Source organism: Vitis vinifera, chromosome 17, assembly GCF_030704535.1.
Source record: "Vitis vinifera cultivar Pinot Noir 40024 chromosome 17, ASM3070453v1".
In the NCBI taxonomy this organism is placed as follows: domain Eukaryota; kingdom Viridiplantae; phylum Streptophyta; class Magnoliopsida; order Vitales; family Vitaceae; genus Vitis; species Vitis vinifera.
In genome coordinates, this window is record NC_081821.1 from 6,841,344 (window position 1) to 6,865,328 (window position 23,985).

The 23,985-nt window shown below is 31.2% G+C and overlaps 2 protein-coding genes across 4 annotated transcripts; one reads left to right on the forward strand and one right to left on the reverse strand.

Moving 5' to 3' along the window:
- Positions 1-9,237: 9,237 nt before the first annotated feature.
- On the reverse strand, positions 9,238-10,683 carry LOC100248549 (transcription factor PRE3). Its single transcript, XM_002274804.5, has 2 exons — positions 10,129-10,683; positions 9,238-9,546 (listed from the first exon to the last, which is right to left on the reverse strand). The coding sequence occupies exons 1-2, from the start codon at positions 10,252-10,254 to the stop codon at positions 9,397-9,399; spliced, it is 276 nt and encodes a 91-aa protein (XP_002274840.1). The 5' UTR covers positions 10,255-10,683; the 3' UTR covers positions 9,238-9,396.
- A 9,767-nt stretch (positions 10,684-20,450) lies between these two features.
- On the forward strand, positions 20,451-23,914 carry LOC100243204 (F-box/kelch-repeat protein At1g74510). 3 transcript variants are annotated; one of them, XM_002274863.4, is made up of 2 exons: positions 20,451-20,805; positions 21,632-23,914. In XM_002274863.4, exon 2 carries the CDS (start codon positions 21,697-21,699, stop codon positions 23,026-23,028), a length of 1,332 nt encoding a protein of 443 aa, XP_002274899.1. In that variant the 5' UTR covers positions 20,451-20,805; positions 21,632-21,696; the 3' UTR covers positions 23,029-23,914. The 3 variants fall into 3 exon arrangements, with proteins under 3 accessions (XP_002274899.1, XP_019082103.1, XP_010663387.1); XM_019226558.2 differs by lacking the exon at positions 20,451-20,805 and adding an exon at positions 21,075-21,497; XM_010665085.3 differs by lacking the exon at positions 20,451-20,805 and adding an exon at positions 21,171-21,272.
- Positions 23,915-23,985: the final 71 nt, after the last annotated feature.

A 23,985-nucleotide genomic window follows, 5' to 3' on the forward strand; every position in this document is an offset into this window, starting at 1 on the left:
ATTTTATATCTTTTATTACATAAATTAACAATATTTTATAATTAAAACATTAAATAGAAACGTAAACAAGCATAAAGTTAAATTTTTAGTTTACTTTTTATATTATAAATATATTACAATTAAAATTTAGTAATTAATTTAATTAATATTTTTAAAAATTAAAACTTAAAAGTTAAAGCAACTAAATAATATATTTTAAATTTTTTTGAAAAATAAAAAGGAAAATCCATCAACATCTCTCAAAAGCTATAAATTAATGCTTATCCATAGGAGAAAGTAATTTGCTAGTAGCAACCAATCCATCAAAACTAGCAAGAAATCCATCTTCATATCTACTTTTGAATGTAGAGATCAACACCTACAAATGAAGTTAACAAAGAAGGCAACATACAAAAGCAAGCTTACACAATCCTAACAATGTCCATAAATTAGTGTAGAATACCCACAACTTTAGAATTCAAATCTGACTTAGATTTCTATGCTGAATTATGAACTAAAAGAAAGAAAGCACAGTGAGCAAAGCAATCAAACTCAGTGCAATGAGAAGCTATTGAGTGAAAAGAAATCATTAAGACCAACCACAAAAATGGAAGGAAAAAAGAGAGAGAGAGAAGAGAGAGAAAAAGAAAAGAACACTATCCACCGCTCTTGCTTTGATGCATGAAAACGAGAGATCGAAACCCTCCCTGGTAAAAACAGAAAAAACCCACAAATAGTTCTCATTTCTCAACCCTATCAAAACCTTTGAACGAAAAAAAAAAGGACGATGAAACCTCACAGCCACCAAGAATTCCCACTTTTGCATCAGGTTAAACTCTTAAAAAATTTCTCATTTTGCTGCAAATTCCAGGAGGAAAATCTTTTTAAAAGGAAAAGAAACGCATAGCCATCAGAATTCACAAAGATAACACATTTTTGAACCTGGATAAACCCTAAAAACATAAGATATATGACTGCATGCGGTAAAGAAGACGAACAGAAACAATACCTGCAGGGTTGGCGACAGCGTTCTCATGGCCGTTAGCTTTTGCACGAGCCTTGAAGCAGTTGCCCATTGTGATTATCCCCTACTTCTAATCTGTCAACCAATGAGGTTTCGAGTTTTCAACTCTTTCTTCTGAGGGATTCTTCTCACACCACACCTCTTTGTAGGAGAGACGAAGAACACGAAGCCTTTTTCAAATCTACAGCAGATATTGAGAGCGAGAGGGATGAAGGGAAAATATGAGTACGGAACTTAATTTACCAAAATACCCCTGGGGAACGTACGTTTTAGCGGGGTTTAGTTGTAATTGTGAGGACTAAAATGGTGTGCATGTTTTCACTTAATTTTCTCCGCTGGGAGCCGTTGCTATCATATTGATAAGACGATTTTACCCTGGTGAGGCTGAATTTTTTAGCACTTAGTTTGGCTGTGGAGAGGAATACTTTTGACTATGCAGCTGCCATAAAACAACGGGGTGTTTGTATCAGAAAAAAAGGTGGGTTCCACATGAGACATGATGTGTGGGTGTGTTTAATATTAAAATTAAGCATCATTAAAAAATTTTAATTACAACCAAATGAATTACATTAGATGGGTGCTTTTAAATTCCAAATATTAAGGCATGTTTGGTATCTATTTTCAAAAATGATTTTAAAAAATAGTTTCTTGAGAATATTTTTTGAAAATTATTCTATTATTTATTAGAATAAAAATTTATTTGAAAATTTAATATGTTTTTAATCTATTTTAATATTTTTAAAAATAATTTTTATATCTAATATTTTATTTGTAATTATTTTACATATTTGTATAATTATTTCTTAAAAAATAGGTAAAAATAATAGAAAACAATATGTTTTTTAAAAGCATTCAGTTTTATATTTTTAAGAATAAAAAACTATTAACATTTTTTTTATTGTAAATCATATTTTTTATATTTTTTATTTTAGAGAATATAAAATTGTTTTCAAAAACCAGTTTCCAAATAAATCCTTAATTTTTAAGCATTGCCAATAGATAATTTTATTAATTTCACACATATTAAAGTGGACTGATTTGGATTCTTTCAAATTATGGTGGCCAGATATGATTTAGATGCAGGCAATTAAAGGCCATTTTAGCAACCATAATTTTACCCAACTAATTAATTAGTTCTGGATATAATATTAATGATGGGATTTTTTTTAGTGCAATATTTGTCTAGCCATTATTTGGTAACTTGTAACATTTGGATCTGCCCCACATATCAATAATAATGTTGGTTCTCTAAGGAGGAAATCCCAAAAGATTCATAAGTGGGGGTGGAAATTAATGTGCTTGAAATTACAAGTGGATTCATAATATAGGCTAAAGGTGTGGTATTTAAGTAATGTACTTTGCAAAATTAATAAACCAATTTAATAAACTAAAATAACTTAATTTAAGTTAAGTAAATTAAGTATATTTAATAAAATAACTTAATAGTATGACTTAAAGTAAAAAACAACTTAATAAATAATAAGTAAAACAATGACTTAAATTTTAAGTCCATAATTTCATTTTTATTTTTTTTACCTTCATTTGTTTTAATTATTTTCACAATGTTTTTTATTACTCTACGATTTATATTGTTACTCAATTTCATTTGCTTTAATTATAATTTATAAGAATAAATATGTCAATTTGATGATTTATAATAAATTTTAAATTAATTTTATAAAATAATCTTAATATTTAAAATAAAAATTAAGTAATGAATTTTAAATTAATAATTTAAGTATCATTTAATTTAAAATTGTTTAAATCGTTAAATAATAAGTATTAAATTTTATCAAACACTTAGTCAATTTTTTTTATCTACACCCTTAAACTTAAATCCCATGAAAATTTTTTCATATCCATCAAAATGCCATTGTCCTAACTTGTAATTGGTCTCCTCGATGGAAGCAAAGGGATAATATGGGGACAACATTATTATTATATTTGGCATTCAGGAAATAGAAAATTGTTTTCGAAAACGGTTGCGGCTCTATTTGTTTGTTTGGTAGTATAAGAAACGTAATGTACCAATAAGAATTGGCCAGGGACAACCCTTATAGTTATAGATTACATGCATAAATGCCCCCAAAATCCAAACATCACACCATTTTTCAAAACTTGTGTTGAGGGTCGTCCAAAATTTTCTTGGAGTCGGACCGACACCTATACTTAAATTCCTTTCTCAGTGTATGGGGTCCATCACCCACACTGGCATGGATGGAGGCAGTCGTGCTTGTGCATGGTGTAAAAAGGAACTAAAGAAACCAAAGAGTAAGAAGAAGGATATGGGCAGTTGGCTTGAAGATCTCTCTCAAGCCATACTGAATGGGTTGGTCTTGATTTCTGCTCTAGAAGCCTCTTCCCACAGTAAACTTTCACTTGAATTCAAGTATCATGAAATACAAGTACAGGCAAGGAATAGTTTCAAAAATGTAATCTTGAGTTTATAGAACCCCTGCTATGGCGGCTCTGATTCGGGCTTGTTCCAAATGGGGTTTGGGCTGGACCACATGGGCTCTGCTCAAGAGGGCACAGCTCACATACGTCAATTGGATTAAGCTGCTGGGCCAGTGGGCCTTTATTTTTTCTTTTTATTTTCCTTCTAGTTTGTTTTGGTATATAAATTATGAGGTTCTTCATTGAATGAATGGATGGCATTTGCCATTGAAAATAAGCAATGCTCCAATGGGATATAAGTATATATGACCAGCTCCCATTGCTGTCTTGAGGTTGGTATCCTTCTCAACAAGATATTATTTGATGTTTTGAAAGCATGTTTATCTATTACACTACCTACCTTTGAGTGAAACAATATGGTAAAAGAGATTAATTAAGAAATTAACTCTATATTTGGTTTTTGGAAATTTGGAGGAAAATATCAAATAAAAATAATAATAATAAATAGATTTAAAATTAATAATTTTTTAATATATTTTTTACAAATTGTTTTATTCATTTTTCCTCTTCTATGTAAAAACAATGAATAATTTTAAAATATATAATATTTTAATTAGTTTTAATTATATTTTTTAATATTAAATAAAACATGATAAAATCATTTTCTTTTTTTAAAAAAAAAAAAATATTTCTCTGGCCAATTTTTAGACATCATTTGAAAGAAGCACTATACAAAGTCATTCTAATATTACAAATAAAGATGTAGACTTTAATTTCAATGTTCCAAAAGGATGGAAAACCAATAGTCAAATGGATAATAGATGAAGTTAACATTTTTAACGGGCTTTTTGTCATGGTGCATTTTTAAAAAAAAAATCGTAATATAAAAAATAATTTTAAAATTATGATATTTTTGCATTTCAAGTAAAATTCATCTTTTAAAAAGATGAGTTTAATATAAAAATAAACTTATTTTTTCAAAAGATAAGTTTAATGTAAAAAAGTAAACTCGCACTTATAAAAGAAGGGGTTGTTAAAGAATATGAAATTCTTTAATAAGAATGAGATTTTGAATATTCTTTGCACGTGAAGTGAATCGAACTAGATTGATTATCAGATATGGGATTATGTCACGATTGGGATTAAGAAAGGAAGTTGTGACACTAATGACTTTATCTTTATATGAGGAGGAGGGTTTTTTAATAGTAATAGTAGACATGATATGATCTTTGACTCTTTGCTATAAGATGAAAGGGAAAGACTAGTGAAAAGGCTAGTCTTCACTTATTAGAGCGTCTAGGCCCCTTCCACCCCGGAGCCTTGCCAAGTTATTAACTGATTTGATGAAAGTGGGTATTCTCATAGTACACAATAAAGGCAATGAGTCAATGTGTATTACAAAAAAAAAAATTAACTCGGTCTTTCAAGGATATGACTTCTAAGGGAAGTGATGAAAAGTATTTATTTATTTATTAAATAATTATATTTTAATAATATTTATAAAAAAAAACATTTTTTTAACAAAATTTCAAAAAATATATTTGAAAATATAAAAAACAATATAAGAACAATATAAATATTTTCAAACTAACCTTTATTTTAAAAAATTAATGTCAATAAATTGTTTTTGAAAACCACCTCTCAAAAACTATTTTTCAATAATTGTTTTAAAAAGCTTAATCAAATCCTATCACCTTAGTAACTATTTACGAAAATAATTCTAAAAAATAGTTTTTGAAAACTGTTTTCTAATTTGTTTTGTAAAAATAAATGTTTTTAATTAGTTTTCTATATTTTTTAAAAATAATTTATATATATAACATTTTATTTTTAATTATGCATTTTTAATTTTTATAATAAATCTTAGAAAATAAAATAAAAACAACTAAAAAATATTTTTTTAAAAATACTTTGGGTTTGTTTGATAACTGTTTTTTAAAACAATTCTGAAAAATTGATTTTAAAATTTTGTTCTTTGATTTTTGTAAAATAAAAGTACATCGGAAACTTCAAATGTTTTTAATTTGTTTTTTAACTTGTTTTTAATATTTTTAAAATAATTTTTATATATAATATTTTATTTTTAATTATTCTACATATTTATATAATTTTTTTTTAAACAGTTCCTAAAAAGCAAATGAAAATAACAAAAAACACTTAAAAAATATTCTTTAAAAATATCTTATTTTTTTTTATTCTTAAGAATAAATTGAAAATATAAAATAGTTTTAGACTATTAAACTATATTTTTTGTTTCGAAGGATAAAAAATTATTTTAAAAAATAATTATCAAACAAGTGCTTTATCTTCTATTTTTAAGATTTGAAAATTATTTGATGTATTCTTAAAGATGTTTTCTAATTTTATTTTTTAAATGAAATTAAAAAACTATTTTCGAAAATCGTTACCAAACCTACTGCACACTCAACACAAGACTACCCAACCTAAAGCAACCCTTCATCTACTTCGTTGAAATTAATATTCTAGCTGGTTTGGTAGCCCGCCCTACCCCCTACACAATCCTTTCACCTGCCAATTTGTCTTACTCTTCACCTACGAAGCAAGTTGAGTTTTCCATAGACATCTCTCATCTCTCAATTTTCTCATCCTTTTTCCAATTCTCCCTTTGTCCATTTCTTATGCCCTTAATTTTGTAATGTCCATGGAACTGTATCCAAAAATTTTGCTCCACAGCAGCCATCCCATTAGTTATTATTATTATTATTATTATTTACTATTTGAAAGGTGTTGGTGTCCATGTGTAACTTTCTAATGTGCCATGCAAAAGATACGAGGAATCAACGCACGATGGAGTGAGACCTCTTACCTTATCATGTAGAATCTGCTTAACTTTCTACCATATACCTAGCAGCTAGTCTCAGAAATGGACAGCTACTTGCAGTCTTGCATGCATGCATGAAGTTGAGTTTGTTTTATTTCATCAACTTGACAACACTGCTTCCAAAACCTCTACTGTGACAGCAAGGATCCTAATCCATAAGCCATAAACAGGGAGCCAAAACCATGGGCTGAGTTTACAGCTACGTATAAAACTAGCTTCTTACGAAGATGGTAGAGATCAGCCCCCCTTACTAAGATGGAATTGACCTTACTTTTGTGGTTTAAACAAGCCCCAATTGCAAGCATCAGCAATACATCCACACTAATTAATCTGGTCCAAGTAGAAAGGGAGTGATAGCAACCGCAAATCTTTTCTCCAATGACTTATGAATGAGGACATGTTTTCATTAATCGATGATTTGAATCGATTAAATTAAATTGTGGCTAGAATTGTATGCTATAGAAGAAAATTAAATATAGCAGCAATTAACTTATCCTTACTGCATTGTAAAACCATGGGCTAAACTACGGCAGTTGGAGAATGACCAATGATATATGCCAATCTGATTAACACTTGACAACATGCTTCCATTTGGTGAACTCATGATTTGGAAGAATTCTTCTTATGCGTTTCACATTATCTTCCCTTTGAATCACGTAATGTACAAAAATATTGGATTAAAACTAATTAACAAAAAAAAAAAAATTCAAATGAAGTTTGGCACAAGAATTCGGTATGTATATAGAGGAAAACTTGTGTGCTATCATGCATCTTACATGATACAAGTAGGAAGATCGTCAATTCGAAACAAATTAAGATTCATGAGTGATTTTTCAGGTTAAAAGGAAACCTTTCTCACATGGAGAGTTGACTTGGTTTTCATTTGCTTTCAAATCTTTCGTAGGCTTTAACAAACCTTACTATCTTTCAAAACACGAAAGTTAGGTTTGATTCTTGAAAAGTACTGAGAAAAAAAAAAAAAGTTTTTATCTTATTTGATTTTATTGCGAAAAATATCAAAGAAAATTAAATATAATTAAAATTTTAAATATTTTAAAATTATTTAATCTTTATATAATAGAGAGAAATAAGAAAAATAAGTTTGAAGAAGAATATAAAAATAATTTTTTGATTTTAAACCTTTTTTTTTACTTTTAATTTTCCTCTTTATTTTTTCCTTACATTTTTCTTCAAATTTTTTAAGAACTAAACATAGCTTAAATATTTATGGGAAGGAACTACATTCCCTTTCTTCTTGAATTGCCTTTGTTTTCATAGATTTTGCACTGAGCCAACTCTGTCAAGTCTTTTCACAGTCTAAGTAGCTTTTGTTTATCCCCACTATTAATATTAGGAGGAGCAATACAAACTTCTAAAACTTACCGTATACAACCCTGAATAAATTCACAATTGTTGTCAAACATCGATCCCCTTGTCCATTCAGTTTATGCCTTTTTTTTTTTTTTTCCATTCTTACAATATTATTTACATAAAATAACAAATGTTTAGTAATAATTAAGTCTATTAATCCTTTCACCTATCAATATTAGTATCAAAATATAAGCATGTACTTCTCAAAGATGAGGATTTTGTTAGAGACCTATACATAAAACTTCATGAAGAGGAAGACTATACCCTTTCATTAAGGAGTCACAAGATTTTAATTAACTTAGGCCATATTACAAATCTATATATACTTAGATTTATGTTAATATTAATTATATTTTTCTCCTTTTTTGCCATGCAATCTTTTTGGCCGTATGTCCCTAGGTTGCATGCTCCATGACTAAAATTTAAATATTTCAGTTGCTTAGTTTAAAGAAGGGATACCATTAATGACTGCAGTAGACTCTAGGTTTTCATAGAATCTCAGGGTTTAATCATGTCAAACTATACAAGTCTTTTCTTCTCACACATATGATATATCTAGCTCCATTCATTTACTTCTGGAAGTTGATTGATGACCAACATTTATTACAGTGGTCCTCTATCATTTTCAGCCCTATATACAATTATTTGGTATCTGCTAGGGATGGAGTGTCATTCACCCATGAAGTAGCATGCAGTAAGCACTCTTTAAAATTATTTATCTTCTGTGGATTACAAATGGTAGTGGAGCAAAAAGTCAATGTTGGTTATCGCCTTCCCGCTTTTGTGCTTCCTGTGAGTGCGTGAACCAGGAATGCCCATACTTCCAAATAAGAATAGAGTAGGGCTTCCTTTCTTTTCCAAGAATGTGGTGTTTAATTTGATGTCACTCCTCTGATGATCAGTTCTAAAGGGAGATTAATTAATAAGCAGTAGAGGTGGTGGCCCATTAGTTAGGCAATTAAGCTAGCTGCTCAAGATGGTATACTACATACTTTTCTCTTTATATAAGCTCTATGAAAAGCTTCAAGAGGACTAATTTTTTTTATTTTTTATTGAACCAGTGTCAAGCTGCCAAACTCCCAAGTTCATGTTCCTTATAATTCCAGTGGAGCCGAGTTCTCCGACAAGATAACAAGTTTTGGGACAATCATACACAAAAGTTTAAAAGTTCTTAAACTTACTTTTTCAATTTGTAATGAGAAGTACATGCACATCCAGGAAGACTTGCCAAATATGAGGAAAATTCAAATTGATATTGAGAGAAAGGGGCATATATTGAAGGCATGATGAATGTTGTTTAAAACAGCTGATAATGATATTATGGATCGATAACAGGTTGCGTTCTAGAAAGAACTCAAGCATGCAGCTGATTAGTTCACTTGTATGAAGACAAGATTTAGCTCTGAGTTCTTGGGTTTTAGGGCATATTAAGCTCTGAAAACAATTTTTTTTTTTTTTCTGGGATATGTGATGTATTAATCGTCAACAATATTGTTCAATGCAACCATTAAGTAGTAATATAATTCTAAAACCCTTTGTTATGGATCCATTAGAGGATATGATCGGTTGAGGAATGCTTGATGGAAGATAGTACTTGAATATGCTAAAACTGAGGATGAGAGGCTTTTTATGTCGGAAAATGAGAGGCTTTTTAAGCGCTTGAGCCCTTTTTATTATATTCCTTAACTTAGCAGAGCTTTGCAACTCAACTGCAACTCTCTTTTTTGGGTCTGGTAACAAGCCCTAGATAAAGGGGAGAGAACAAAAGAAGAAAGACAAAGGCCTATTGCGTAAGTAGACTCCTAATAATGGCTGCCTGGGCAGAGTCTGTTGTTGCCAATAACTCAGACAATCGCTCACTTAGGTCATCAACCTCTCTGTTCAGGCTTCTAATATAGTTGCATGTCTCCTGTAAGACCTTAGCTGCCGAGACCTGTCCACAAAGATTAATCAAATGTTCATTAGTTATAATTCTGATGAGCAAATCCCATCTCTCTAATGAACTAAATAATTGAATTTGATCTGAAACTAGCTATATATATAGTCTCCTGAAAGCACTTAACGAAAAATGAACAATACTGTTCAGCTGTATTCTGGTTGAGACTGAAAGAAAAATGTGTTCTAGCTTTCATCCTAAGTTGGTTTCTTTATAAGTCTCTGAAAAAAAAAAAAAAAAAAACCCCTTTTAAGGAAAGTTTCGTTTGGGAAGAAGATGGAGCCATTTGCTGCCTTCTTGAATTCACCTTCATTTTCACGGTTTGGTCTTTCTAAGGTCAAGGTGAGATGGGATTGATTTATGATAGAGATCATTGTGCTAAAATCACTGACAAATCTATTCTCTAAACTCCACTTTGCTCCTTAACAAACTGAAATGGAATATGAGAGATCATTACAACGGCTATTTGGTTCCAAAACACACACTCTCTCTCCATATATATATATGGAGAAGTTAGAGCTCACAAAACAAAACATAAACCAACATTAAAGGGTGAAGGAGAAGTGTACAAATACACACCTTGTCCGAGTGCCTGCCTCGAATCTCAGGAAGAAGCTGTTGCAACTTGGAAACCAGATCATTGATCTGGTCATCCGTGATCCTGGAACCTCCGGATTGCCTTGAGCGTGATCTTCTGCTAGACATCTTACACTATAACCTCAAATCTAATGTAATTACTAGAGAAGAGACGAAGTCAAGAGACAAATGGAGAAGTATTCAAAGAGATCGAGACAAATGGGAAGAAGGAGAAGGAAAAGAAAATGTCAGAAAGAAGAAAGTGAAGAGAAACAGAAGTGTCAGACACACAATTTATGGAGGTGGAAAGAGACCACAATGGTGGCTCTCTCTTAAGAAGAAGAAGAAGAAGAAGAAGATAAAAAAGGAAAGAGCACAAAAACACAAGTAGTGGGTGTTGGGGAGTGGAGAAGACAAGTGCATGGAAGAAAGCAGTGGGCTAAGCTTGTATTTAAATAGAGATTTGTATGGGTGTGAGAGAGAAAGAGAGAATCAAAGTTCCAGTGATACGCCATACTGTTGTGTGTGTTCCCAAGTTGGGGTCTGATCTCAAGTGGGCTGTATTACAATGCAGAGAGATGACTCTCTCTCTCTCTCTCTCTCTGTCAGTCCCTACACGCAATACCATGTTTCTTTATCATTTCCCCTCCGCATTAAACTACCAAATAAAATACTAACTTGTATTCTTCACAAAACTACAGCCAAAATCCTCTCACAAAGCACTGTTTTGCAAGAGAGAAGAGGTACATGGACAAATGGTAGGTTGACCAGTCAAACCCTAGCCCAGATGTGAAGACACGACACGTGGTACCTCGATTGCCCTAACCTTTACACCGACCCGGTTTCTGGGCAAACATTTTTGTTACTTTTGGATATTATCAATTTATTTATATTATAAAGTTTTGGTAATGTGATCTCAGTCGGTGACGGTTGAAGTAGAAAAGCCTATCACCTACGAACACCATCTATACATGGCCAATTTCCTAGCATTTTCTTGTTTGTTTCTTCCTTCTTTTTTTTCCATTTTATTTTAATTAAATAATTCACATGTTTATCTTGTTGAAATATGTAGCCTTATTTTGTACCAAATGTTACATTCTATTTGAGATGGGCATCTAGTCAAAATTTGTGATCTTGTGGTATTAAATTTTATTCGAATGATAAATTAAGTCCAACAAATATGTCACATGCAAAATATGCTAACTCTGGATAATTTTTTTTAGCTCTTGGTCTAATCCAAATCTCATATTTTTTGCGATTTGTTCCGCTGGAGGGCCCAAATGTATTCCATTCTAATGTTAAATTTCACCCCTTATAATAAAAATACTAAAAATTGTTATATAATGTTTGAATATAAAGATTTAAGGCTGGCCCGTGCTTATATTTTATGATGTATTAAAATTAATTAGTTTCAGCTATAAGATAAAGTTTAAGTCAAGTTTATAATTTCGAGATGATAATATTAATTATTAAAGTTTAATTTATTAAATATGAAATATTAAGTCAAAGCAATAGATTTGATATTCTTTTATCTTACGTATTGAACATGAAATATTAAGTGGGATCACTAATTCTTCTAAAAAAATCACTTAGATTGTTGCAAAAATTATTATCCAATCATAAAGAAAAAAAAACTCAACAAAAATAATAAATGTGTGTATGAGTAGTCTTGAATACTTTCATTCCTCTTTGATGGGGAGCCAATTTATTTTATTCGATTTAGTTTGATATCCTACTATTTGTAATCTATTGTTCGATATAATTGGGAAAAAGTATTTAGAGTCAATATTTCATCCAAAGTTAAACATCCGATAGCGATTAGAACATGGATTCAAAAGCAAAAAAGAATGTAACACAATTCTAGGGGCATAAAGTTGAACACGCTCTCATAGCATATGATTAGAATGTATTTCCATGACATTCCTTCATGCATGCACCAATGGGTCGAGATTATCAATCGTGCGTTCATAAGCATTAATTTGCCTATAAAAGAAAAGAGAAGAATTGATTAGTGATAAACTAAATCTCATTCAATGTTGAGTGTACTAACAAAAATAATATATTTTCTTCAATTTCAATGAATTAACAAATCAAAATTTTAGAGTTTATTTGAAAATATTTTCAAAAACAGCATTTAATAATTTATAAGAACAATTTTTAAAAGTAGTTTTAGATTTTTACGTAATGTCTTATTCGTATTATTTTCATAATTTTCTCCTTATTTTTTTAAAAAAACTAACAATTAAAATGTATTCATATATATATATATATATATATATATATATATATATATATTTTCCTAAAAAAACCAAAAAATCATTTTTGATAACAGTTTTGTCCTAAATATTCTTTTTCTAGCATATTAAGAGATGTACTGGGTTAAATTCAGTACAGTAACTAAAATTAATTTTTAATCTTGAAGATGGGACATATCTTAAAATGGTAAAAATATCTGCGGCCTTTAATCCGCCATGTGGTCACGTAAGGCGAGCTCATTGAATCCATATTCTAATAATTAAGGCACTGCTGTTGAAAGCTTTATTTGTGGACTCTGAAGTTGTCATAATAATTAAGGTGAGTCAAATATGATCAGCAAGACCATTAAAAAAAGCCCAAGAAATTAATCTTGGAATAAAATAGTACCAACATGATTGCGTTATCGACATTACTCAGCTGTTAATTAAGAAGCACATCAGTTCAGAATCTGAATTTTATTATTAAACAAACAGGAAATAGCCAAGAAACAATAAGCTGGAATATGAAGCACGGCATGCAAAATATTAATCATAACATTATGAAAGATTGATGTTATGATTTGGGGCAAGCTCTTATAAGATCTTATACATTTTCAGCCAATTAAATTAAATTAATTATTGAGATTCCCTTAAATTGATGTTTCATCAGCACGTGCTTCCGACCCATCCAACACTTGAAAGGGTGTGAGATTCCATCAAGAGGGGCTGCTACTATTAAAAAGGTGAGACGAGGAATAATCAAACCTCTAAGAAAGGGTTCGTACAATTTTTATTTTTATTTTTAAAATTTTTTATAGGGTTTTAAATAATAATAATAATCATAACTGTCCTTAAAAGATGCATCATAGTCTAAGAATTTTGGCTTATGATGTCAAGCATGCCAGCTAAATGATGGGGGATTTTTTAGAATGTAGCATCAAAATATTGAGAGGTTTTTTAATTATTAATTTTTATATAATACTCTTATTTTTATTGTTCTGAGGTCTAAACAAAAACTTAAATTGATAAAATGCGGGTATAACTTGTCCCAGTGAGTCATGACTCAGAATGACTCAGGAAAATTGAATGGGGAGATTCCTGAGCAATTAAAGTAATAAGAGAAATTAAAATAAATTGAGATAATAATTAAAAACCAAATGCACGTTAAAAAGAGACTTGGAAAGTGATTGGGATTTGAGATTTGGAATCAGAATTGGTGAGGGTGTTGGTCAGCGTACATCTCGGGGCACATGACCTTGATCCAATAGACAGCCAGGACCGTAGAGGTGACCACCCTCCCTCCATTTCTTTATTTGCTTTGCATATCCAGTGGGCTGGTTTCTTCAGAAAAAGAAAACATCTGCTTAGCCTTTTAGCATATGCTTTGTACTATTCAGCTTATGAACAAATCCATCTTCGTCTATACTTTTCATATGCCTTAATTGTTTATTAAAGGCTACTGCATGGAGAGATATTGATGTTCGATCTCTCTCGAACTCCATCTCCAAGGTCGGTGCAAAGTAGACTTTTATTTATTTTTTAAATAAAACAAAATAATTTTCTCTTTTTTTTTTTTTGTATAATCCCTTGAATTTATCGGGAAATAAATATGATAGTATCGTTTAGTTTGTGTGCGTATAAGACAAAGTAAAGAGGATCACGACGATCCTACAATTAGAGTAAATTAAATCATATTTTAATGGGAGATTAAAATGATTAATTAGTACATAAAAAATTGGGTGTGGGAGTAATTAAAATAATGCATGGGAGATAGAAACACCAGGTAATGGGGAGATTAGTTTGGCCGTTGAAGGAGTTAAAAGGGTTGAAAAACAGTGCACGTGTAGGACATTAAAGGAGCATCTTCTCTTCACTCCATGCATTGAGGGCCGACAAATTAAGACTACAAACACAAGGTTGAGAGTTATGAGATTCTTAATTCTTGTTTATTTGGCTTACCCTATCTTATAATACAAGAAAATAAATGAAGAAGAAAGGTGACGAGTTTCTAGGTGTGACTGGAGCCACTCGCCTGTCTTTTTGGGTTTTTGTGTGCATGCATGTACTCAAATTCTATTCTTCTAGGGCATTGTAAATATCCACTACTTATGCTAATTGCTAGGTAGAGATGATCCATGAAGTAAACCTCATAATCAATTAGAGATCAAGACAAAAATCAAGCAGTGTTAAGTACTGTGGGAGGTGATGAATTAAACCTCATAATCAATTGGAGAATAAGACAAACATTAAGCAATATTGAAGTATGGGAGGGAGTGAATCCATACTAATAGTGCGTTTGACATTGTTTTATTATACTTGGAAGTGTTTTAAATAGAAGCATTAATTTTTTCTAAAAGTATTTTTACAATAATCATATAAAAAAATATTATAATAAGAATGTGTTTGAGAGTAATTACATAAAACGTTTTTAGTTTTTTTTAATGCTTAAAATATATAAATTTTTAAGTATTAGAAATATTAGAAATATTTTATAGAATGGTAAATTTTTAACACTATAAGTGAATTTTCAAATTTTAAAAATATTTTTAAGTTTTATTAAATATTTTATTTTTAAAAAAATATTTGTTTAGGTAAAAGTGTTTTTAAAAAATACTATCAAATAAATTATAAGGTTATATTTGGTTATGAAAAGTATTAAGGAAAGAAAAAAAGTGTTAAAGAAAATGGTTTTATCATGTTTAGTTTTATCGTGAAAAATGTAAAAGAAAATCAAATATAAATAAAATTTGTAAAAAGAAAAAAATTATATATTTTTAAATTATTTAATCTTCATATAATAGTGGGAAATAAGTAAATTAAGTTTGAAAAAACATATAAAAATAATTTATTAAATTTAAACCTATTTTTTATTTTTCTTTCACTTTTCCTCTTCTTTTCTTTCCCTTTCTTTTCTTTCCCTCGCATTTTTTGGATTCAAACATAACCTAAAGAAATTCTTAACATCTTGATTTATATATATATATATATATATATATATATAATATTAAAAATTAAGTGAAATTAGAAAATTCATAGTCCTCATCAATTAATATTATAAATCATCTAACTATTTATCTCTGAAGGCACAAATGAATAAACAAAAAAAAAAATTAGAATCTAATGGTAATCAAGAAATCCATCCCTTATGTATATGACAAACATTAAAACAAAAAAATTTAATAACTTATATATGTGAAATTATTGTCTTATTTTGGAATTAACAATTCTTTTTGATCTTCAATTAATTAGGCTCCAAATTCTAAGCTTTGACTTAATTAAAATCCGAGGTATTAATAATTCATTCTAATTGGACCAATTAAAATCTCAGGTATTAATAATTCATTCTAATTGGACCACAAAGGTGTTATAAAATTTGAGGATGGTAAGGAAGTTATGAAGAAGTTTAGGGTGTATGTGGAGTTGTTAGTATCTACCATTAAAATCTAACAAGTTGGTGATTTAATACTACTGACTCTAATCTGATTGGCTCTTTTGGATCTTGTATTAACACTAAGCACGGTTTATTATAGTCTACCGGAATGACTCGAACATGGGAACATCCATTGGCTCCAACATATGACCTAAAAAATTAAGAATTTTCTTGGTCTTTTTTAATGGATGCAGAGGTTTTATTTTTATTTTTTATTTTTACCATAAATTAGGGTGCTGCAGAGAAAACAAAAGATTCTAATGGACTTATTTGAATTAAAACTTGCGTAATTATTGGGATTGATAAACAAATGTTGTAATGCATATTGACCATTGGGCTTCATTAAGGTCATATATATGTTGTGATGCATATTGACCATTGGGTTTCATTAAGGTCATATATAGTTTTAATCAAATCATAAACATATGATAATGATGCTTGCAATACTTTGAAGGCTTTGGTTTAAACTCAAGAAGTAGTGTTTATTACGCTCTTACATAATCCGGTGCTACAAAATTTCAATAGCGAGTGCAAATAAACTATTGGAAAATTTAAAGTAGGGTTTGTTTAATAATTGTTTTCATGAACAGTTATTGTTCTTTAAAAGAAAAACAAAGAAAATATATTTGATAATTAAAGACTATTTTTTTTTATTTAAAAATATAAAATATGATGTTTTTAGATAATATTTTTTAATTGCTTCGTTATTTTTAGATGGCCTAATGAAGGAGCATGTTATGTAATTTTAAATTATTTAATTTTAATATAAAATATTTAAAATAGATAAAATGAGTTTGAAGTATTATATAAAAATAATTTTAAATTTTTTATTTTTCTTATATATTTTTCGAACTAAACACAACCTAAAATCGTATATCAAACCCTTAAAGAGCTACAACTTAGAAGCATTCCCATTTTTATGAGCGGAGTTTGCCTTGGATCAAAACTTCATGCAATTGTCTTGTGGCTCCGGTTCTTATGAGGGTGGCCGATCAAAGATGCTTTCCTCGACAATCCTTCTAAGTTGTTGGGTTGTTGGGCAGTTGGGCTTGGGTATAAGTATAAGTTTTCCTTTTGGGCATGGCCGGTTCTTCTAGGTTGTACCGGTTACCACTTTTCAAAGCTCCTATGTGAATTAGGATAGTTCAGGCCTTCAGCCCTTTCTGAATGGGCTTCATTTTGGGCCGTAATTTGGGTTGGGCTAACGCACTGTCAAATCTGCCCAATTCCAAGATTGTACTCATAAATTGTCCCATTAATTCCTCTGTCAATTTGGAGTTTCATAAATGAAAAATAAAAAATGAAACAGTTGTCACGTCTCCTCAATATAGTTTTGGCGCCTGACATGACATGACAGTAAATATAAAGTTCTTGTGCACTATCTTATCCATATTTTGAATTTGTATTTTTTCCAATATTCCACATAAAAAAAAAAAAGCTTATAAGTTATAATACAGCTAAGTATTAAAAAATATATCATCCCCTAAAATCTATATTGGAATTCAAAATTGTGGTGGCACGGGGTTCTAAGGATATTGGGAGGTTGAAAAATCCAGTTAGGATGTCATATTTTCCTTAGAGGAAATATTTTACCAACATCGGGCACCAAGTAGGCATCCTAAAAGGCTAAAAGTACATTTTCCATCCTTTTTAGATGCGAGACAGCTCGAACAACAATTGGGCATGGGACCGCGCATTAAGAATAATTTTCTACTCCCAACTGCTTAACACATGGCACTTTTCCATTAGAAAATGTCAAAATATATGTACATCTAGACAACATGACATTCCCAAATTTTTTATTATAAAATTCCCAGACCCCTACACCCAACATTATGTTCATTGATCCTTTAAATTTTTTAGGTCTCGTGGTGAAGAAGGTGAAAGTTGAAAAGATGAGGAAGCAAAGGTGGATGGATGGCTTGGGTTAAAAGGAAAAACAATGATTAGGGAAAGCAGCAGGATGGGAACTGGGAGGCCCCCATATAGCTGGCTAAGAGAGCCAATTTAGGAATGTGTCTACTGCCTAGCGCCATTCCTGGCTTTTATATTCATCAGTCTTTCGCATACATTCATAAGAAAGATGTGCTTCACCAAGCCCACCATCGCACTTCTCATGATTTCTATCTCTTCATTTTTTTTTTTCCCCAAAAAATTTATATAGCTTATGAAAGCGTTACCACTAAAAGATTCTCCTTTGATGTAGCCTAGGGGCATCACAATGTGGCAGATTTTAACCTCACCCAATGGGACATACATCCATCATTCATGGCACCTTTATTCAAACGGCAAAGACTAATTAATTAATAGCTTTCCTATGATAACCACACAGTCAATGTCAAAAACGTTGAGAAAGAAAATATGGGTCTTATCTCCATTTGTGTGACCTTTGTTTTTTCTCTTAATGGGGGGTGTCATTATCATGATTAATTAATTAATCATGACCCACCAGACAATAAAAAACTTGGACTGATAATAAAAAATAATGCTAGGACCGTGCGACGGGGAATGTGGGTTTAGGCTCAAAAGTAAAATGATTCCTGGTTAGGCTGATTCCACGTAGGGCTTCGGTTCTTTTTTTTCTTTATTTCTTTATTTCTTCCCCATGGCTCATGAGTCATGAAGAGAAGTAAAGAGGAGATGGATTCCTTTCGGTTAGGCCAAAGTCCACGTTTTGGGCTTATCTTCTATCACTCAATCATGATGTCTTTCAATTAACAACTCCTTTACCACAAGCTTTAACTGTCCTAATTCTATTCAATTCTTTGTTTCAAAATGACCCTTTTGACGTAAAGGATATATGTAAGAGGTTTATTTTGAAATATTCATTCAAAACTGTCTATTTCTTTCCCATACTTTTATTTTATTTTATCTTTAAAAGAAAATTTGTTTAAATTTGTCAAAATTTCGTTAAGAACCATCATTTGGTATACCCTGTTTCCAACATCATGCTTCGATGACTCGAATTCATGACTTGGTTTTAATGTCAATTCTTGTATCATACCTTGATTATATGATAGGTAAAACATTTTATGACATTCGACATTACACTTTACAAGTATGTCTTAAAGGTCATCATTTGGATAACTAATTTTGACTTTAATTATAAGATACACAAAACTTTTATCCATATCACATTCTACGAGTCTAATTTAAGAGTCATCATTTGAATAATTCATTCCAATTTTGACGATATTCAACATCATTTTGGATGATCTGTTCCCGAACTTAAGAGTAGCATTATTATTTCCCAACAAACATGATATATAATTTCATTAATAATGTTAATTTCATTTCTTGTTTGGTCTATCTATGAATTTTTTGTCGTTAGATCAGAGATTTTTTTGAAACAAAGAGATAAGTTTCAAAGGAAGACGCAATGCCCTTAGCCAATAACGGTTTTTCTTCCATTTTAAAACAAATTGCATTATTTTAAGCTTCTTCCATTCGACCATACAAATGGTATTAAAAAATTGCAACATCATGTGACATGACCGCAAGATTAAAATTTCAACATATACAATTGAATAGAAGCTGCAAATCATATATTTAACATCATGTCTAAATTCTAATTTATAATAAGATACTGGTAGTTTATATTTTATTAAGTCATGCAATAAGAATCGAGTCATAGGATTGTATTATTAAGCTTTCAGTCTATATTTCTGCAAATATTTCCATGGGTAGACATTTTTATATTGATGATGTTCACACCTTACCAATTCTTTTCATCCATATCTTAACGGTCAATATATGGTCCAAAACATTTCATTTCTCGTGTCAGTTCAACCGGAAGCCCCTCGATTAATTAATTGATATATTTCCTTGTCATTTTTCTGATTAGTCTTGGAGATCATGCTTATATTTTTATATGGGTTAGGTTACCACTATTGTTTTGTTGAATAATAAAAAGTTATATATTTGATTTTTTTATTTAATTAAAAATAATATATTGATATCAATTAGTAAAGTGAATTTATTAAAATAAGTTCAGTTTAGTTACGTTGGTTGATATCAATGAATTATTTTTAATTGAATATAAAAAGTCATGTGGTGTTTAAGTTTTGATCGAATAGAAAAAGTTAACTAAAAATAAAATTTTAATATCAATTAATATATTTAAAACGGACTTGTTATTAATATATTTATTAAATAGAAAAAATAAAATATTTTAATTTTTTTTTATTTAATAATTTTTTTATTTAGTCAATCAAAAAATAAATATTGAAAGTATTTGGTTCTTTCTATTGAGTAAAAAACAAATATTATTAAAATATTTGATTTTTTTATTTAGAAAAACATCACTTTACTCTATGGTATTAAAACAATAATTTCCGTATTATGCTAAACGCTCTCATAAATCTTACTTAACAAGAATACAATCAAATTAAGAAAAATATGATTAAAAATATGGAGAAAAAATAAGTAGAATATGAGGAAAAAAGATTAAATATAAATGATATAATTAAAATATAAAATAATGTGACTAAATTATTACACAAAATTTCTTATTTCATGAACCCCTTTGTTTTTTAGTGATAAAAGAAAAAATTAAAATTAGAGAGAAATACTAAGAAGGTTTAAAATACTTATTTGTTTTATATTTTTCTTAAAATATATTTGAAATGAAGGAAGTGGGATTACTTTTTCTCATTGAAAAATGAAAAAAAAAAAAAAAAGGAAAAAAATTAGTTAGGAAGTTAACAGGAAAACACGTGCAGAAACGGGAGTTAGCGGTTTGAGTATGGGGGCGGCCAATCGGAAACGGCGAAGTCAGGCAGTGCCCTTTCACCGCTCTTGAGCCATTGCTGGGCCCACCATCACTCCCTTTCTGTTAATTACATTATGATTTCATATAATATTATTATTCATCTCTTCTTCTCCTTCTCTCTCTGCGAATAAAACCACCTCACTCCACACAGAGGCTTCAGAATTTTAGAGAAAGTGAGAAATCTCTACTTTCTCGCCCTCATTTTCAGAAACAACCACCAACCCAACTCCGCTTCTCTCCAATCGGTGAGTTCCCTTATTTTTTTTCTTTTTCGTTCTTCCTGTTTTCATCATTTCTCAAGCTGAGGACGAGAAATAGAAAATGTTGGGCGTGTTGGGACTGGTATTGATGAGAAAATTTGTATGGATCTTTCCCTTTGTTCTGTCTTTATCTTCTTTTTTGGTATTGCATTTCGTTAATTGTGGAAATTTGGGTTGGCATGTGTGTCTCTGTGATTATCTCTCAAATCTATTACTTATATTTGCGTGTGAGCAAAGGGATCCGATTTCAAGAATTTGCAATTTTTGGGTTTTTCTAGCTTGATTGGTCTTTCCAATTTAGCACCTTTCTTTTCTTTTTTTTTTTAGCTGTTTCTTTTTCTGTTTCTTTTGGATTTTTATTTGAATTGATGAGTTTTTGATCTGTTGTAAAGTAAAGCTAGCATTCTGTATGTTGTTTTTCGGTGTCAGAGTCTGGATCGATGAGCTTTAGGGTGGGTCTGTGATTTAGATGGTTTGAAGATTTGGGTTTTCATTCTTAAAATTTTACCTCTGTCGGTTTTTTTCTAATTGAATTCCTTTAGCTTTGTAAAATTGGCATTTTAAGCCATGTTTGGTTGCTGAGAAATAACAGGACCTTAGAATTTTAAAACGGCAACCCAACCTTGTAAGGTTACGAGTTTTCATTTCTTTTCTTAAAATTTCTTATCAACCCATTGGTGAGCTTCATTCATTTACTTCTATTTGAAAGATTGCATTTTTATGGATAAGTAGATAGTTTTCCGGATGAAGTTACTGAAGAATTACAATTTCTAATGACCGACTGATTTTTGGTTTCTTCTTGGTGATGAAGGGAGGAGGTTCTGCGGCTTTGGGATCTGTAAATCCGTTCTGTTTCTTTATATAACTCCTGAAAAAATGTTGGAGGGTCCTTCATATTTGATCTCAAGGGATTTGCCAAATGCCTGCGAACAAGAGAGCAAATGGATTTACAATACTTTCCTTGTTATTGAACTCTCAAATAGTAAACGCCCATTAGAAGATGGAGAAGACGTTGGGTTGAGAAAGTTTTCCAAGCCATCAGATGGCCATGAGACCGAGGAAACAATGCAGGGTTTACATGATCTTTCACTTTCTCAAGCCAACCAATCTAATACCCATCATGATACCGGGGATCAGTCAGATTTGAGTTCACTCATTAGCCAAATTGGCCGAGACAATTCTATTAATTGTCTCCTTCAGTGCTCAAGGTCTGATTATGGCTCAATTGCATCACTTAATCGGAGCTTCCGCTCTCTAATTCGTGGTGGGGAACTCTATAGACTGAGACGAAAATTGGGTATTGTTGAACATTGGGTTTATTTTTCCTGCGATCTTCTTCAGTGGGAGGCCTTTGATCCAATCCGCCGCCGATGGATGCATTTGCCTAGAATGCCTTCATATGAATGCTTCATGTGTTCAGATAAAGAATCATTGGCTGTTGGTACAGAGCTTCTTGTCTTTGGAAAGGAAGTTACGTCTCATGTTGTTTACAAATACAGCATTTTGACTAACTCATGGTCGTCGGGCATGAATATGAACAGCCCCAGGTGCTTGTTTGGGTCGGCTAGTCTTGGGGAAATTGCTATTCTAGCCGGTGGTTGTGATCCAAGGGGTAATATATTGAGCTCAGCAGAGCTTTATAATTCAGATACTGGAACTTGGGTGACTCTGCCTAGCATGAATAAGCCCAGGAAAATGTGTTCTGGGATCTTTATGGATAGAAAGTTTTATGTTATTGGGGGAATTGGGGTAGGAAATTCAAACTCGCTTACATGTGGAGAGGTTTATGATTTGGAGATGCGGACTTGGCGTGAGATTCCTAACATGTTTCCAGGACGAAATGGCTCAGCTGGGGTGGCCGAGGCAACACCTGCTGCAGCAGAGGCACCTCCTCTTGTTGCAGTTGTAAATAATGAGCTGTATGCAGCTGACTATGCAGAGAAGGAGGTGAGGAAATACGACAAGGCGAGGAACTTGTGGGTCACAGTTGGCAGATTGCCTGAGCAAGCTGTTTCGATGAATGGTTGGGGGCTAGCATTTAGGGCATGCGGAGATCGGCTTATTGTTATTGGGGGACCCAGGGTTTTAGGTGGAGGGATTATAGAGCTTAATTCTTGGAGTCCAGGTGAAGGCCCGCCTCAATGGGACCTGCTTGCTAGGAAGCAGTCAGGCAGCTTTGTCTATAATTGTGCTGTAATGGGATGTTAAGGTGCCTGATTTTGGTGGCACCATGTGCAGGACTTTCTTTCTGATTGGGATTTTACTGTTTTAGTTCTCAAGGAGATGGAGAAGGGGTTGTGGCGACTGGTGGGTAATCTTCGCCTTCCCTTTTTTGGGTAAAATTTCTGATTTAATCAAGGTTCATAGTAATTTTCTTGTAAGGAGGTCTCGAGATTCCTCTTATCTTTTACTTTTATTTTGTCCTATTGATTTGAATTTTCCTTATTTTTAGTTACCTTGAATGTTCTTCAAAGGTTGGCATCATGCAGAACAGGCACAGGTCAATAATTTGATGTATCAGTGCATTTTTTAGGCTGTGATGAATACTTGCAAAAGCTTTATTTAGCACCACAGAAATTGTGTTATGGGTTTTGTGACTAAATTGTTTGGCTTTTTCAGAAGAGATAAATTTGATTTTTGGAGCCATTGCTTTCGTATCAGTTTTATTAATTTTTCAGTCAAGAGGCTCTTATATGTTGGGAGTTATTAAACTCTTTGTGCTAATTGTGTTTTCTCTATAGATGCTATGTTTATATTGATTGCAGGGTCCCTTCTTTTTATGTCTAATTGGGTTAATTTCATTGTGCAGCTCTTGGATGGCTAGTCCTGTCTTGGTTTTTCCCCCTTTTGTACTGGCATTGAATATTATTTAGTATTAGTTTTCTTGATTCCTGATACTTAAAGCCTACTCAGCAAGAAGTTTTGCTTCCATGGAGAAGAAAAAAGAAGGCTTTACCATATAGGAAATTCCTGCAAGTTAATTAGCTTCTCCATCGAGTTCACAAACTTAACTCATTCTTTCTTGTATTTGTACAATGAGATGAACAGTCTCTTCTACCAATATAAGTAGAATATGTTTTTATTATGTTTCCAATATCCTGTCTGCCTAATTCCAAGATCAAGGTTATGTTTTATTATGTTTCCAATATCATGTCTGCCTAATTC

Excerpts from the sequence above, each read along its gene's own strand:
- LOC100248549 (XM_002274804.5), bottom strand. The coding sequence starts at position 10,254 with ATGTCTAGCAGAAGATCACGCTCAAGGCAATCCGGAGGTTCCAGGATC. Across the intron at positions 9,547-10,128 it reads GAGGCAGGCACTCGGACAAG|GTCTCGGCAGCTAAGGTCTT; the intron begins GTGTGTATTTGT and ends CTTTGTGGACAG.
- LOC100243204 (XM_002274863.4), top strand. The coding sequence starts at position 21,697 with ATGTTGGAGGGTCCTTCATATTTGATCTCAAGGGATTTGCCAAATGCC.